Source organism: Lichenostomus cassidix, chromosome 19, assembly GCF_008360975.1.
Source record: "Lichenostomus cassidix isolate B80296 chromosome 19, HeHo_3.0, whole genome shotgun sequence".
NCBI lineage: Eukaryota > Metazoa > Chordata > Aves > Passeriformes > Meliphagidae > Lichenostomus > Lichenostomus cassidix.
Window position 1 is genome coordinate 4,595,434 of NC_139499.1, and position 15,520 is coordinate 4,610,953.

At 43.6% G+C, this 15,520-nt stretch overlaps 1 protein-coding gene across 6 annotated transcripts in view; it reads left to right on the forward strand.

Moving 5' to 3' along the window:
* CUX1 (cut like homeobox 1) overlaps positions 1-15,520 on the forward strand; it is a 243,080-nt gene that overhangs the window by 100,267 nt on the left and 127,293 nt on the right. For all 6 annotated transcript variants that reach the window (XM_085078063.1, XM_085078065.1, XM_085078066.1 and 3 more), the window contains exons 3-4: positions 1,279-1,326; positions 14,654-14,732. In XM_085078063.1, coding sequence (XP_084934189.1) covers positions 1,279-1,326; positions 14,654-14,732 — 127 coding nt within the window. The remainder of the gene's footprint in view (positions 1-1,278; positions 1,327-14,653; positions 14,733-15,520) is intronic.

Below are 15,520 nucleotides of genomic sequence, written 5' to 3' on the forward strand. Positions count from 1 at the left end.
TTTCCAAAAAGCTCGAGGCCTCAACAGATCCTTTTCCATATAGAGAAAATACTTCAAATATGGCTTTAGGACCCTCTACATGAGGTTCAGGTAGCTCAGGGACTGTGGCCTGTGTGCAGCTAGGGAGATTTTGTGGTTTCTGAAGCAGTTGGTGTCTGTCCCAGTTGTGGGAATCATTCCCAGAGCATCATAGGCCTCAGCGTTGGAGTCTGACCAGATCTCACCTGGCCTTAAAAATGGGCCTTTAGCACCCATTTAGCTCTAGGTCTGCTCAGCTGAGCCTTGGAAATGCCCAAGGATGGGAAATGCACCTTTTCCCTTTCCCAGTGCTGCTCTCCCAAGTGATGCAGCATCACAGGATTGGTTTATACCTCTTCCAGATTTATTTCCAGGCGTAAGTGGTCTATGAAGTGGCTGCTTGTGCCTTGTCAGTGGCAAAACCAGGAATGCAGCACCCTGGCTGTGCAGGACTAATAGTGTCCTCTCTAAAGTTACTGGATTTTATTCTTTGGGCACACACATAATACAAATTGTAGAATTTGTAAGTGAATTTGACCCAAACCAGCATGAAGTGAAGCCACAGAGAATTTTATGTATGATAAATATACCTTTGTTGTCCTAAATTATCTCAGTTGCTAAGTAAAAATAAGCTATAAACCTTTAGACTGATTCTGTGGGCAGTAATTTAATGAATTGTGTAGCACTTAAGTGTGTTGGAATTTGGAAGAAGAAATTTTGAGTTAAACAGAAACCAACAAATAATACTTGTCATCTTCAATATGCTCCAGTTCTCTGATGACTAAAGTCAGAGCACTCTTGGGAAAATAATAAATAAAACAGAGATTTTACAAAATGGCAACACTCTTACTTGAAATGATGGTCCAGAGTCGTCCTCCTTTCAGCCTGGCTTCCATTTGTGGGAATTTCCTTGGCATAAGTTCAGAGGTGTAGCTGCTGTGGAGGTAGATAGAGGCATTTACTGCTAATCTCATTAATGTTTCAGCTGAATTAGGAGGCTGAAGGCATTCAGTGCTTACCCAGCAGCACCACAGTTGGGATAATTAATACCATTTGCAGCAGATGCAGGTGTATGTCAAACTGGAGATCCAGGCTGGCTCAAAGTGAACTCCAGGTATAATTCTATTTTAATCAAAGCTCCCATAAAATGCGATCAGAATTTAAGTAGCACTTCAGAACTGAAAATAACGTCAGGAAGAAGGTGATGATGATTTGTCCTTTGCAGTTTTTCTGATGGAATATCCTGTTTCTGTCTTCCAGGACCTGCGCAAACAGGTAGCTCCATTACTGAAGAGTTTCCAGGGAGAGGTAAGAGCTTCTTCTGCTTCTCACAGTGCTTTTGGGGCTGATTTGTGAGCCTGGTGGGCTGGCAGGGTGTGTGTGGCCAGGTGGGCACAGAGCCCTCAGCATTTGGTGTGTGCAGGGAATGTCAGCTCCTGGAGGGAGCCTGGAGATGGAGAGGGACAAGAGGGAACGGTTCAAACTGACAGAGAGTAGGTTTGGGTTGGATATTGGGAAGAAATTCTTTCCTGTGAGGATGGTGAGGCCCTGGCACATGTTGTCCAGAGAAGCTGTGCTGCCTCATCCCTGGAATTGTTTCAGACCAGGTTGGATGGGGTTTGGAGCAACCTGGGATAGCAGAAAGTGTCCTGTCCATGGCACAGGGGGAATGAGATGAGCTTTATAAAGTCTCTTCCAACCCAGGGGATTCTGTGATTCTGTGATAGACTGGGTTTGTGCTGGACAATCTAAACTGGTCCCAGCACTTTGCTGTGAGCATCCCTGAGCATCCCTAAGCATCCTGTCACCATGGCAGGAACAGTTGGAGCTCTTAATGAATGCAATGTAATGCACTCATAAACCATGAGCATACTGCAAATCATTTCCCCTGCAAAGCCTTTCAGCTGTAAAACATTGTATTCCAGAGGGCTGATGGCAAACCTTGAGTTGGCAGGTGTTGGTTGGAGAGGCAGCAGAAAGCATTAACAGCTCCAACTCGGGTTTCTCTTCACACCATTCCCCGAGAGCACACGAGCAGAGTGCTCACGAGTTTAAAAGCCAACTGCTGTTATTCTGAGGAGTTTCTACAGGCAAAGGCAGCTGGGCCAATTAGAGAGTTTGCCATTTTGGCTGTGGCCAGATGGGAGCTGTGGTGCTGTGGTTGTGCTGCTCAGGAAGCGTCAGGGAGGGAGATTGGAAATTCCATTTGTCCTTGGAAAGCTGTGTGGGGTGGTGGATGGAGGTTTGAGCTCACACTGCTGCACATTACAGAGCTCTGGCCCTCAAGAATTGTGTTGCAGCACCTCCTCACTCCATGAGTTGTTCACTGACGTTGCATTGTGGTAGTTCCCATCAGCACAGGGAAATTCAGGAGTCTGCAAAGGGATTTCAGTGCTCAGCTCCCCTTAGTGAGGTTTGCATTGCTGATCACTTCCACCTCCTGCTAAATCTGTGTCCCAACCAGGCAGTAATTCCACATTTAAAAGCAGCGTGGTTGTTTTTGTTTTGCAACCTGATTTCCCAAGTATTGCCAGAAATAAATAAATAAACAGGACAGCTTTGTCCTTGATATATCCAATAGACATTTGTGAGAACAAAGAATGACTTGCGTGAGTCCGTTTGCCAATGGAAATTTACACTTTAAAATTGCTCCGAGTGCATTGCAGTGCTCTTAGGACCTTCTCACTTCAGTTTCAAGCTTGCAATGCACTGACTGAAAAGTGCATGTGTGCTTTCAGCACTGTTCTTTAACGAGGGGAATGGCTGAGGATCAAGGAAGAAGCATAAATTTAAATTTGGCTACAGCGAAGGAGATTCTCCCATTAGATCTTCCCTGCTGGAGACAGCTCCCTGTTACCTTGGTATGGCTCTCACACACTCCTCTTCTGTAGTTTTGCTTCACTGATATAAAAGTGAAGTTTATTTTGGTGTAAATTCAACCTCACCAGAGCAAAATTTGTTGTGGAAATCCCCTGTTGCGTAAATGAAGCACAAATACATGAAAAGATTGTGCTGCTGAATCTCTGAGCTGGTGATTCCAGTCTCCCTAATCGAGACAGGGTTTCAGAAACCTAAAAAACCTGAACTAATCATGATTGACTACATAAATGCACCACATTAAACTGTGAATTATGGTATTTGATTATAGATGTAATTACTGTATCTTGTTTTGGAGACAAATCAAAATACCGAGGATATGAGCCTGTTCTGTTGAGTTATATTTGATTGTTCAGGATATAGATCTGGTTTCTGGTTGTTATTAGGGCTGACTCTCTAAAAGATCAGGAGATGACTGCTGTGGGTATCTCAAAAACAAGTTTTGTTAAGCAAATAAGCTTCTCTCAATTTCAAATCCACTGGAGATGCCTTGATTTCTGTCCCTTGAGAGGCTCAGGGAGCAACACCACTGGGAACAGGACATATTCCCCTGCAGCCCCTGGGATAATTTATTACCTGTCAGGTGATGTTTCATGTCCTGGGAGGAGCTGGCAGAGGGACCTTTTGGTGCCACAGGACCTGTGGGATGGGATGTGAGCAGGGAGGAGGAACTGGCCAGAGGTTCCCTGCTGTTTTCAGCCCCAGGTGAAGATTCTGCCCCAGGCTTGTCCCTGGCAGTGCTCAAGGCCAGGCTGGATGGGCTCTGAGTAACCTGCTGGAGTGGAAGGTGCACATGGCAAGGGAGCTGGAATGAGATCCATTTCAGGACCCTTCCAACCCAAACCTTTCAATGAGTCTGTGATTTTGGGGTTTTTAAAAAATAATCTACAGCCGTGAGTAAATAAAACAAAGGTAAGTGGAGATGTGGTGAGAGCAGATGTCTTCTAGGGCTCCTTGTGCTGGAGAGAGAGTGTCCTGGAGCAGGAGGTAGGGAATTCTGTAGGAGCAGCCATTGTGGGTGGGAATAAGGAATTTTGGGGCTCCACATGTGGAGCACCAGCAGCTGTTCACTCAGCACTGATGCAGCTTCTCCATTTTCCCCCCAGGAGAGTTTCCACCATATTTTTGCCTCCAACTCCTCTCTCCGTCCCCACTGCTGCTGCTGCCCCAACCTTTCCCCAGACTCTACTATTAGACAGAATTAGGTGCTTTTTGCATGGAGCAGTAAATTACAATTCCACATCAGAAGGGAAGTGGGCTTTTGCAGTCCTATGTGGGCTGAACTGTGCCCAGGGCTCTGGGCTCCAGGGAGAGCCAGAGGGTGGAATCAGCTCCCTGATGAGCAGAGGTATTTAAGCAGCTTTTCATGGATATTGCTGTGTTCCTGCTCCCTGCCTCTCCTCAGCCCTTTTTCTGCTGTGATCCCACAGTGAGCACAAAGATGGTTTTTTCCCCCTTTTTTGCTGGCTTAGTTTCCCCCCAGGTGGGTTCAGGGCAGGGGAGAGGCCAGCAGAGCAAACCAGGGGCAGGAGCAGCACAACTGGGTCAGCTCAGGCTGACTTAAACTGTCCTTGAACGTGACTTGGAGAGAGGGGAAGTTCAGCTCAGGTATTTATTTCCCCTCCCAAGCATGATTTATGGGAGCTGCTGGTAAGCTGGGGCCAGTTGGCTTTTTTCAACAAACCCACAGGTCTCTTTATCCAAGTTTTCTCTTCAGTTTGGGCATGGAATATTGATACTTCCCCCAATATTTTCCCTTTATGGAATATGGATTTATACATACTGGACAAAGCAGAACATTCTGTATTCCTTAGTTATTTATCTCATTCATTCAGATAAAAACTGTTGCAGTTATCAAATATTCATTTTCCATTAGTAGTTGGAAATAACTTTTTTTGTATAGATCTCAGTGCATTAAGTGGATTTTTTTGTGATAAGAGTTAAAGTAAAAGCACTGTGAAATGAAATTCAGCATACTAGAGATTTTCAAATGCATTCCTGGTTCAGCATGAGCCCCTATTAATTCATCACCGGAGAATAGTTTTATTATAGTCCTTTTTCCTTATTTAGGATCTTAATGGAAATTTGAAGGCAGTTTTCTAATTTAACAGAATGTTGTGTCTGCTTCAGAGCTGATGGTATTGTTCTTTTGAAATCTGTGGGTAACTTTTCTGCCTTTCCTGGAAGATTTAAGGTCTGGGTGGTGTAAATAGGCTATTGTGAGCAAGACAGTTAAAAGTCATTCATTTCAGAAGTGTAAAATTCCTGTCATTTTGATCTTAAATCTCTGTCTTGCGTTTCCTTTTTCTTGCCATTAACTTGAGGATGCAACTTATTAATGGTTTGCTCACCCTGTGCTGGGCTAAATACAGGACAGAATCAGGAAAGGTTGAAGAGCTTTATCATGCAATCATGAAATGATTATTTGATATAATTTGCAAGGCACTCCTGCAAGCAGCCATCTGAATAAGCTGTGTTTTGGGGAGGTCACTGTGCTTTACCATGGGTACATCAGTGGCTGGATATTTGTACATGAAATCTGAGAAAAAAAAAAATAAAAGCAAAAAGAAGTGATGTTCTTGGGCTATGTTAATTGACAGAACTGGATGGAAATCAGCAGCATGGAAATCTAACGTTGGAATCCGTATTTGTGAAGTCATCAGACAGATATTTTAAGGCTGGGAAAGGATTTCCTGAGGTCATTAGCATTCTTTTCATGTGGCAGAAGAGCACTGTCCAACAGTAATGCAGTAATCCCTCATTTGGAGAACCCTCCAAGGCACAGACTCCAAAACAACGTGCTGGACTCGATGTCTGAAAGCCATTGCTCATCTGCTTCTCCCACAGCAAGTACTTTTAAGGGTATTGCCACTCTGATGAGACCACTCTGGCTCCCCACTTAGCTGAATTGCTCTTTAAACTATTAATTTGGTCAGTCGAGTAATTTAATAATTTTCCATACGCAGACAACAGAAGCTGAAAATCAGTTTGATGTGCTGGAACCACTAATCATGTCTTTGAAGGAGCACTCTAATGATGTGTGTGCCTAAACCACTTCAGACCTGCTGAAGTTCCTGCTGCATTTTGAAGGACTATTCCTGAGCTGATACTCACATATTTTTTAATTTTGCCCCCTTTAATTTCCTTATGTTAAATTTCCAAACCTAATTAATACAATTTCTTTCCTGTACGTTCACTCCATGATGGCTCAATTAGAGTAGCAGTAGAACTGTGGTTCAATATTCAGGCCAACTTCATAATTGAAAACACATTTTCTTCTCCAAAGCTGCAGCTGGTTTGGTTCTGCTCATGCAGAAAAGGATATAACCTTGCATAACATAGGAAATGAACGGTTGAGAGAGAAGCCAAATTCAATTTCAGTCAGATATTTTGAGGATAAGTCCATGATCTATGGAAGCAAGGGAATGAAAAGTGTGTGTATGTGGAAAGCAGCGTGTTCAGCACTCTATTAATCACGGCCAGCCTGGGTGCTGTTGTGTGCCTTGCGTTAGCACTGATGCTCGTAGGGAGGCTGGAGAGCAGCCAAGCACTCCAGAAGTTAACCTCTTAAAGACCCTGAGCTGCTTTCTGTTGAATAAATGTAATTTTGTGGTCAGAAATAAATGCTTGTGATGTAGCAGGAGCTTTGAAAACAACAGCGTGGCAAAGCTATTACAAATTGCTCTGTGTTGGGGAAGTCAACAGCATACATCAAAATCCAGTGCCTGTGTTTGGGCCCAGAGCCTCCCTGCTTTTCACTGGAAGTCCCATCCAAACCCTCTGTGTACCAAAAAGTGAATCTTTTTGGCAGAGAATTTGCTTTTAAAGTCCACTCTGCACCTCAGTTGTGCTTCCCAAAGCAGGGAGAGGTCATGACCTGCTCTTGGGATAACCACAGCTCCACAGTGCTTTCATTGCTTTGTTTACAGAAGTGTGTAAATGATTATTTATTTATTTTTGGCTGGCTTGATTGCCGTTTAAACAACATCTTTCCTGAGGAAGGTGATTTAAATATACTGCAGCATCTCCCAGGCGGGTGAGCTCTCCCTGCTGAGCAGTGGGGTGGCTGCTGCTGCTGCAGGGCTGAGAGGAGACACTGAACTGCAGGGGATGGACAGAGCTGTAGAGACTCAAATACAGTCAGAGCCTCTCCTGTTAAATCCCTTTTTCCCTCCTGGGACAGCTCAGAGCTGTGGGGATGACAGGCAAACCCCAAACCTGACACATCCCACAGAAGCGCTGTGCACCCTTCCCAAAGCTCTTGCAGGTTCTTCTCCAACTTGCAGGCAAAGTTGTACAGAGACAGCAGGGACTGCCAGGATAACTTTGGGGAGGATCAGCCCAAATTCTCTTCTTTTTACATAATTGACAAAGTGCTGAAATTCCTGTTGGCAGCTGGTGGGCTGTCTGTGCCGCTGCCACGCGCTCGGGGGGAATGGGAGCAGTGGTGGGAAATTCAGTGTATTCAGGATTGCAGCACTGGTGAAGCTCACAGGGTCAGGAGTGTCTTCTCATCCTCAGGGGGAAAAAAAAGAGAGCTTGAAGTGTGCTGGAAGGAATGGGGATGGGAGGGTTGGGTCGGGCGAGGTATTCTGCCGAGTGTCATTAAAATCCCTGTTTCTCCAAATACAGAATTATCTCTGTATTTAGTACAGAATTACCTCCATATTTATCACAGAATTACCTCTGTTGATCACAGAGTTACTGTGAGGCTCTATATAAGTAATCTCTGGTCTTGCTTTGTCAGAAAAGCAAAGCAAAGGGTGAGCTCAGTATAAAACACCAGGAAAAGGTTGCATCTTGGTATTTATGTGCAGCTGGATTTTGCACAAAGGTGCTTAATGAGCTCCTTCTTGCACAGATTCCTCTGACCTCATTTTTGAAAAATACCCAAACAAAAGTTTGGATCATCCAAGAGGGAGAGGAGCAGTTGTGGGCTTCAGGTGGCTGCTCAGAGGCAGGAGGAGAGGTGGACTCACCTTCCATGGGGCTCCTGCTGCTGGGAAGCTGGAGGAGATGTGGGATAGCCCAGGCTGCTCTGCCCTGGCTCTCCCCTTCCTCCCTGCCCCATTTCCCACACCAAGCATGGCTGGGATGGCCAGAGCCAGAGATGTTCTCCATCCTTGTGCTCTCACAGAACCTCAAGGATCAGAACTGGCAAGCTCTGACATCTCTGTTCAGTGACAGAACAACTGATTTGCTGACCTATTCACTAGAAAGGTGTTACTTCAGTTTTGGGGAAGGATGTGTCCTCTGTTTGGAGGTCAGCTCTTTGTTTTACCTTTTTGGCATTAAGAAAATTCACAACTAGCCTGTGCTGACAGAGGAGAGAGGCTGGGATGCAAAGTGTAGAATTACAAGGGTAAATAATGATTCATTGTGCAACCAAATTGGGGCACCCCATATCTGGTTTCACACAAGGCTTTTACACCCCTTAAAGCTCAGCTACAACACAATTTGATCACTAGCACCCACACTTACTAATTGGAGCAAAACTTTGCAAATTCCTCCTATTTCTGCAGCATTCCTGCTGCCTGTCTATGGATCCAGACATCCCCAGAGTCAGTCTTGCTGGAGTTACTGGTTTGTGACACCAGAAAACACTGTGAGGGTTTAAATAACGTGTCAGAGGGGTTGGGATGTTGGCATTAGCTTGGTGTTCAGGAGCATCCTTTATCCTGCATGGACACCTGTAAGCTCCCATGAGCAAAGTCCTTATTTCCAGGACCAGGCTGTCCTTGGTTTTGTTTCACTTCAGCATGAAAAACACCAAAGTCTCCAGTAAAATTCTAACACATCATTATATCAGAGTGTATAATATGAACTAATATAGACATTAACAAAGTTAATCCACTTCCATGCTATAAAGATTGATCGATAAAAAGGAATTTTGGTAACATTTGGCACTCTGAACCTCCTTTGCCATCCATTCTTTGTCACTCTGGGGGTGAGGGACAAATGCCATGGGGTGTCCTTGCCCCAGCCCAGGGTCCCCTCCTCCTCCCTCGTGCTGAGCCCAGCAAAAGCACAGGATGAGTCAGTTCAGTTTGCCAGCACAATGGAAAATAAATTCTTCCTCTCCTTCCGTAGTTTCTCACCGAGCCACTGAGCTGAATCATGCTGTGGCAGAGGCAGGAGGAGGCAGCAGGAGCTGAGGAACCTCTGAGCTGCAGGGAGAGCTGGGTGGGATCTCCAGGCTCCAGGAGAGGGACAGCAGGGACAGCAGGGACAGCACAGCTGCTGAACCCAAAGCAGGGTGGCAAACAGGGTTGAATCAGAGCTGCAGCTCTGCTGTCAGTATCTGCAGGCACATGTTGGGCTGGGCTGTTTCACTGGGAAGGAAGATCAAAGATTGGAAAAGCAGCAAGAAGCTGTCCTGTGGGAACATTGCTCGGGGGATGGCAGCGTTGTTTGTCTGGGAAAATCAGGATTTAGCTGGGCATGAAAGGAAGAGGAGCTTTGAAGGGTTCAAGGTTGCAGCTGTTTGGCAGTGGAGGGAGCAGAATTGAAAAGTTGAGGGGTTTGAGGTCTTCCTAAAGCTCTCTGCTTAACGTGAGGTTAAACCAACACGTTGGTGAGGCAGGCATGCCCTTCCCAGGCTCTTTGCTGGTGCTGTACCTATGTCCAGCTTTGTTAAACAGATTGGTATTGGATCCACTGTGAAGTCCTTAATTCCCTTAAAGAATTTATAGCCCAGCTAAAATCCACACCATATGCCTCAAGCAACTGCACAGAAATAATTTCTTTTTAATTTTGCTTCAAAACTGTTCTAATTGCAACAAAGCTAAAAGTAGGAATTTTTTACTTTTTCTTTTGTCAGTGGCAAAATAATCTAACAGGGATGGTGAACTATATATTTTTATTAATTTGTAAATGACAATATTATTTTTTATTAATTTATTTATTAATGTAGATATCTCTAGGTATTAAGAAAGGGAAATCAAGCCAGCTCTGTATTGTAAAGGCTTCAAAGCAAGGCTGATGCATTAATAATCCTGCTATAGGCACCATTTGATTCCAATGCAGTTATTCAGGAATACAGCATTGCTTAAAAGAATGGTGCTTTAATGAGTTGTTCTCGTGCTTTTCCCTTTGTTTCATATGGTTCTCCCAGTTCTTAATGGTGTTTTGGTAACTTGAAGTAATTGAAGACAAATGGAAAAACCTCGTGATGCAAAACAATGCAACAGAAGATGTGTAAGGGAAGAGGGATGGGTGTCTCCTTAAGGCATCCATTTATTAAAAATCACACCAGAAAAATAACTTCTCTTTTAAATAATTTATTTTTACTCCATAAATTAGTTCCAGATTGTGTGCAGGACAGTAAAAGACATGTTAAGGTGGTTAATGAGAGTGAGAATTAAACTGGAGAACCATGAGGAGAAATGGAAGAGCGGGAACTGCAAAGTTCTCATTTAGCACAGTTGTGTGAAAAGTTGTGTTTGTGGTTCTGTGAGCAAATCACCAATGCTTCGGCAATGCCAGACAGACCCAGCACTGGGAACTCCTCACAAAGAGCTGTTTTTGGGATGCTGAGTCCAGCATCATCCAGCTCTGCTGGTGGATCCCAGTGGATCCAAGAGGAGCAGCACGTGTGCCAGTCCTGTGCTCTGCAGTGTTAATGTGCTGATAGCTGTGAGTGCAGAGGATCCAAGGGGCATCTGGCAGTGCAGCTTCCTTGCAGGGAGCTTCATCATCCAGTTTCATCTTCGAACTCAGGAGCAGAGTTGTGCATCTTTCAGCCTGACTGCAGTCCATGAGGTTATTCCAAATTCAGAGCATCACAGACCTGTGCTCAGGAGATTGGGAGGGCAGTAAGCATCAGGCTTGAATTAATGCTGAAATCTCCTACTGCACAAAAGGTGACAGATTCCAAACTAAAGCCACAGGCTTTGCTTTTATCTTGGCTGGACATAGCTGGAAGAGGCAACATTTGGATAAAACTGTGTTTAGCACCTTCCCTGGCAGAGGTGCCAGATTTACTGTGCTTACATAAATGTGGAGATAAATCCTTGTATTTCATTGATGATACTTTGATTTTAGCCAGGTGCAGTGGGTATTAGACTGGGACCAAGTGCTCCTGAGTGCGGTGTTGGGCAACAAGCAGTGCAAAGTGGGATCAGAGCACAGAGATCTGCAAGGGCAGGCTGGAGGGAGATGGTTCTGGAGGGGCAGGGGGGACACTCAGCTTTAGGGTGACCTGAACAACAACTCAGGAGAGCACTTGACCTGGAAAATCAGGTGGCTGAAGGGAGGTCTGGTTTCAGCCTGGTGTCTGCCTGTGGCTCCTCCACAGCTCCAGCAATGTTTTAGGGATGAGGAGCAAGCTGAAGGCTGGGAGGATTCCTGGTGTCTCAGTTCTGTTATCTCACTGCAGCGCCAGTGGTATTATCGAGACAAATAGGATGCCAAAACTTAAAAGTGAACATATGTTTATGGGGGTGGTGGGGAATACAGAGGTCACTGTTGTTTCTTTCTGCTCAGAGAAGACATAATGGGGCCTGGTTTAGATAAATTAAGATTTGGAGCTAAGCTCGTGTCAAGACAACGCGAGTGTAATTATAAGTTGACTTCTTTCAGGGTCCCTGAAGTTTTTAGAGTCAAATAAAAATGTTCAGCAAGAGTTTTATAATGTAGTTCAACTGTTTAATGTGAGCTGATTGCAGCTCAGCCTTGTTGGCTCCTGAACCAATTTTACTTTGATTTGAAAAATTTTCAGTGAACTTCCAAATGTTTCCATGTCATTTGAGTGTTCTGTTTCCTCTCTCTCTGGGCTTCATTTATATTTTGCTATTTTTGATGTCTTTTTCCTCCCATATTTCCTTATTTCCTTACACACCTGGCATGCTTAATTATTATTTTATTCCAGTTAAAGTTGTCATGGTGTTTTTTCTAAATTTTATTTTAAGATATAAAATAGTTGCAGTGCTCATTTTAGTAGAACTTTAAACCAGACAGGTTGATTTATTTTTTTTAACAACTAAAACATAAAACCATATTTCTGCCTGGTGGGATTGTTTGGAATTCTGGTTCTGAATTTGAGGGTGAAAAATGGTATAAAATACCTGTGATTTACAAACTGCTTCCTTTGGAAAGTCTCTGATCTCCTCGGATGATGTTGTTTCAAATCTGGTTTATATTTCCATCACTCTATAACTGGTAAGGAGCAAATAAACCATACCTTTTATAATACTTAGGGAGAATATAAGTACAAATGCTCTTTATTAAAATGTGGAAAAACTCTAATAGGAAAACAAATCCATCCTGTTATTTCCTAGAAATGGAAGCATTTTAAACACTTTGCTTGTCATAAAAGGGGCAAATGAATTTTTTTGCAAAATACAGTACAGAATCAGTGCTGTAATGCTAATTGTATTTAATAATAGTAATTTAAATTTGGCTGCTCTCTGCCGAGCAGCAGCGAGAGCAAATTGTATGTGGGAACATTGAAGTCCAGAAGTGTAACATATGGTGTGGTTTGGTCTCTGTGCACCCAGCAAACAGCTCAACTGCACCGTGCCCTTCCTTCTCACCCCATCCCCGAGCAGTGCCTGACACTCCCCAGCATGGATTTACACATCCCAGAGCCTCCCTGCCTTTGGCACTTCGTTCCACAGGCTCATTTCAAGTACTCCTCGTGTGAAAATGTTCTCTCCGAGTTGCTTCTGCTGCCGTTCCCTAATGAGCATCAGTCCATCTGGGATTGCTCGAATTCACATTATTATTAAGTGGGTTATTCACAACCATCAGTCCCTTGCTCTGCAGCATGGTGGGAGATTCCAGTGCCTTTCCGTGGTCTTTCTTGGGGAACTCTGAAAGACCAGCATGGGCAGCTCTTCTTGAGGATTTATATCTGCTCCCCACATCCTCCATCATTTCGACATCTGATGCTCATTTATCTCTTTTCCAATACCCTTTGATAAGTGGCAAACAGGTCAGGTTTCAGTTACACCACACCTCCACCCATCTCCATAAATTAATCCAGATCCTGGGGGGATGTGAGTGCAATAGGAACTTGGTTTATTTCTTTAAACACAGCCTTGTATTGTGTTGCCAGAACTCATCCCTTCCCAGCCTCTCTCCGTATCTCCCAAGATTTCCTTGCTGCTGCTGCTGCCAAAGCAAGGAAAAAAGCTGCCGTGTCCTTATTTCCCTCCTTGACCCCTCCTCCCCTCCCAGCCTTTTCTTGGCTTATACGTTGTGCATTGTGCTCCTGTGCCATTTCTCTGATTGTCCTTTGGTTTTCTGCCCTTAATCCTGCCCCTGATGATCCCCACAAGTCACTTCCCAGCCATAAGCTGATCCACAGCAGCCCTGCACTGTGCTCAGACCCCAACTCCCTACCTCATTAAATCATCCCCGTTGTAGGACTGCCCCCCTCTCCCTCCCCAACTCTTTCCCCTCTCTTCACAGAGTTTCAGCATGCAGTAAACACAAGTGGCACCAGGTCTGACCCCACAGCACCTCCTGCTTTATCTCCTCTCCTCCCTGCTCGCTTCCTCTCCCTGGCACCCCATGCTTCCCGAAATAAATACCATATACTTTCATAAAATAAAATATCAGATACTTTCCTGAAATACAGATACAGTAAACTCTGGCCATTGTTTCTGCCTTATCTGCCGAATCAATAATGTAGAGAAAGAATTCAAGGACGTTTTTCAGACAGGGCCTTCCTTTTTTAAGGCCCTGGTGACGTCGGCACCTTTAAATGGTTCCATAATATTCAGTGCCTTTCAAATACACAGAAGAATTGATATCAGGCCTTTGTATCCGCAGTTCTTCAGATCCTTCCTTGCCTTTTATTAAAATATGGGAACGATAATCTCCATGCCTTTGGTTTCCTGATTTGGGTAAGCTGCCACAGAGCTGTGTCAGGCTTTCCTGTTTCCCTTTCTGTCCCTCTGCTTTGGGCTATTAATGCAGTGGATCTGATCCTGAGTCACTTTGGTTGTTTATTGTCAATAGTTAGTAACAGTAAATCCTCTGGTTTCTGGTACAATAGGAAAATACGTGTTTGCACAAAAGAAGTTGCTGGGGAATAAGTATTTTATTCTCAGAGCCGTTAAGCTGCCTTTCCTTGCAAAATGGAGCTATAGATGAGAATGCAGATGTAGGGGAAAATAATAAAATGATAAAAATAAATTCTTAGATGAGTACTGTACGTGTTACAAAGCACAAGGAGAAGCTGGTCAGAGCAGCTCAGGAGTGCAGATCGTGCCTGTGCTGTATTAGAAAACTTCTTAGCATGCAGAAGATTCACAGTTATTTAGTGTTAAGTATCACAGGGTGCTCAACAAGTTCATCTTTTCATTGCCTCACAGGCTTGTTGGAAATAATAGAAAATCTATTTACCACAATAAAGGCAGAGTGGGACATCAGAAGTGGCCGCGGTTCCGTTCGCTGCGTTAGATCTCAATAAGTGGTAAAGGAAAACAGTTGTTGAGGAGAGAGAATCTGCCTGGCAAATACCAGGCTTTTTATAAAGATTTAAAGTAAAGAATCACAACAGGCAGGAGTGTTCATAAAAATATTGATGCTCGTTATTGTGCTGAAAAACGGACTGTAAATTATATTCAGTACAAATGAGGCAGGAACAATCTTTCAAGGCTGTTTCTGTAGGAGCTGTACACAGGAGACTTAGGTTCCCTTTTTATGTATTAACTAGTTTTACATGGAATCTGTTAATTTATATTTAGAGCTCTGAGTGTGAGAGTATCAGAACAAGTCTTAAAGCCTCTTTTCTCATCCCCCCTTTTAGATTGACGCATTGGGTAAACGAAGCAAAGAAGCAGAGGCAGCCTTCTTGAATGTTTATAAGAGATTAATTGATGTTCCAGGTAAGCAAATTGTTCCCTTATTCTGAAAAACTAATGGCTCGTGTTTGTGTGAATGTGCTGGGCATTTTCCCTGCCTTTAATAAGGTAAATATGAGCAATGGTTTTATTCTGGAGCTGATAAAATTCCTGTGTTGTTTCTAGTGGAGTGAACTGGAACTGTGGCACATTTCAGGACTTGTCATTGCATCCACATGTTTGTATGAATCAATTTATATTATTGTGATACTGTGTGGTCCTCAGGATTTTGTTTGCTAGAAGGTTCAGCCAATTTTAACATCAACAATTGAAGCACCAAGAAACAGCAATATTTGTACTTTTAAAGGACAGAGAAAATTTTTCATGCCTTCCAAAAAAAACAGAAGAAAAAGCCTTACTGAAAAGTAAATCACTACCAAATTTCAGTTCTTTGCAGTGTAAGTGTGATCATAAATTGTATTCAAAGGCCCTTATTGTATGTGTTTTCAACTTCCCTTTTGTTTGGCATCCGAACTTTCTTTGTTTGGCATTTGGTTTCAGTTCATTTTTTTACATTTTGGGAGTTGATTTTTTTTGTTTTCCCCAGTGGTAAATAAATACTGGCTGAGCAGATTTTTCTTTTTGCAACTTTACCCACAGCTGAGAGGAAGTGAGGAGCCCAAGTCTCCTCTGCCACGTCTTGGCCTGACTGAGCTGTTGGCACATGACAGTGTGTGTGTTCCATTTTATACTTTTATAAAACATTGACATTATCTATAATATTCAAAATACCTCAAGAGTGGTTTTGAGATGTAATTAATACTTTTCAGGCC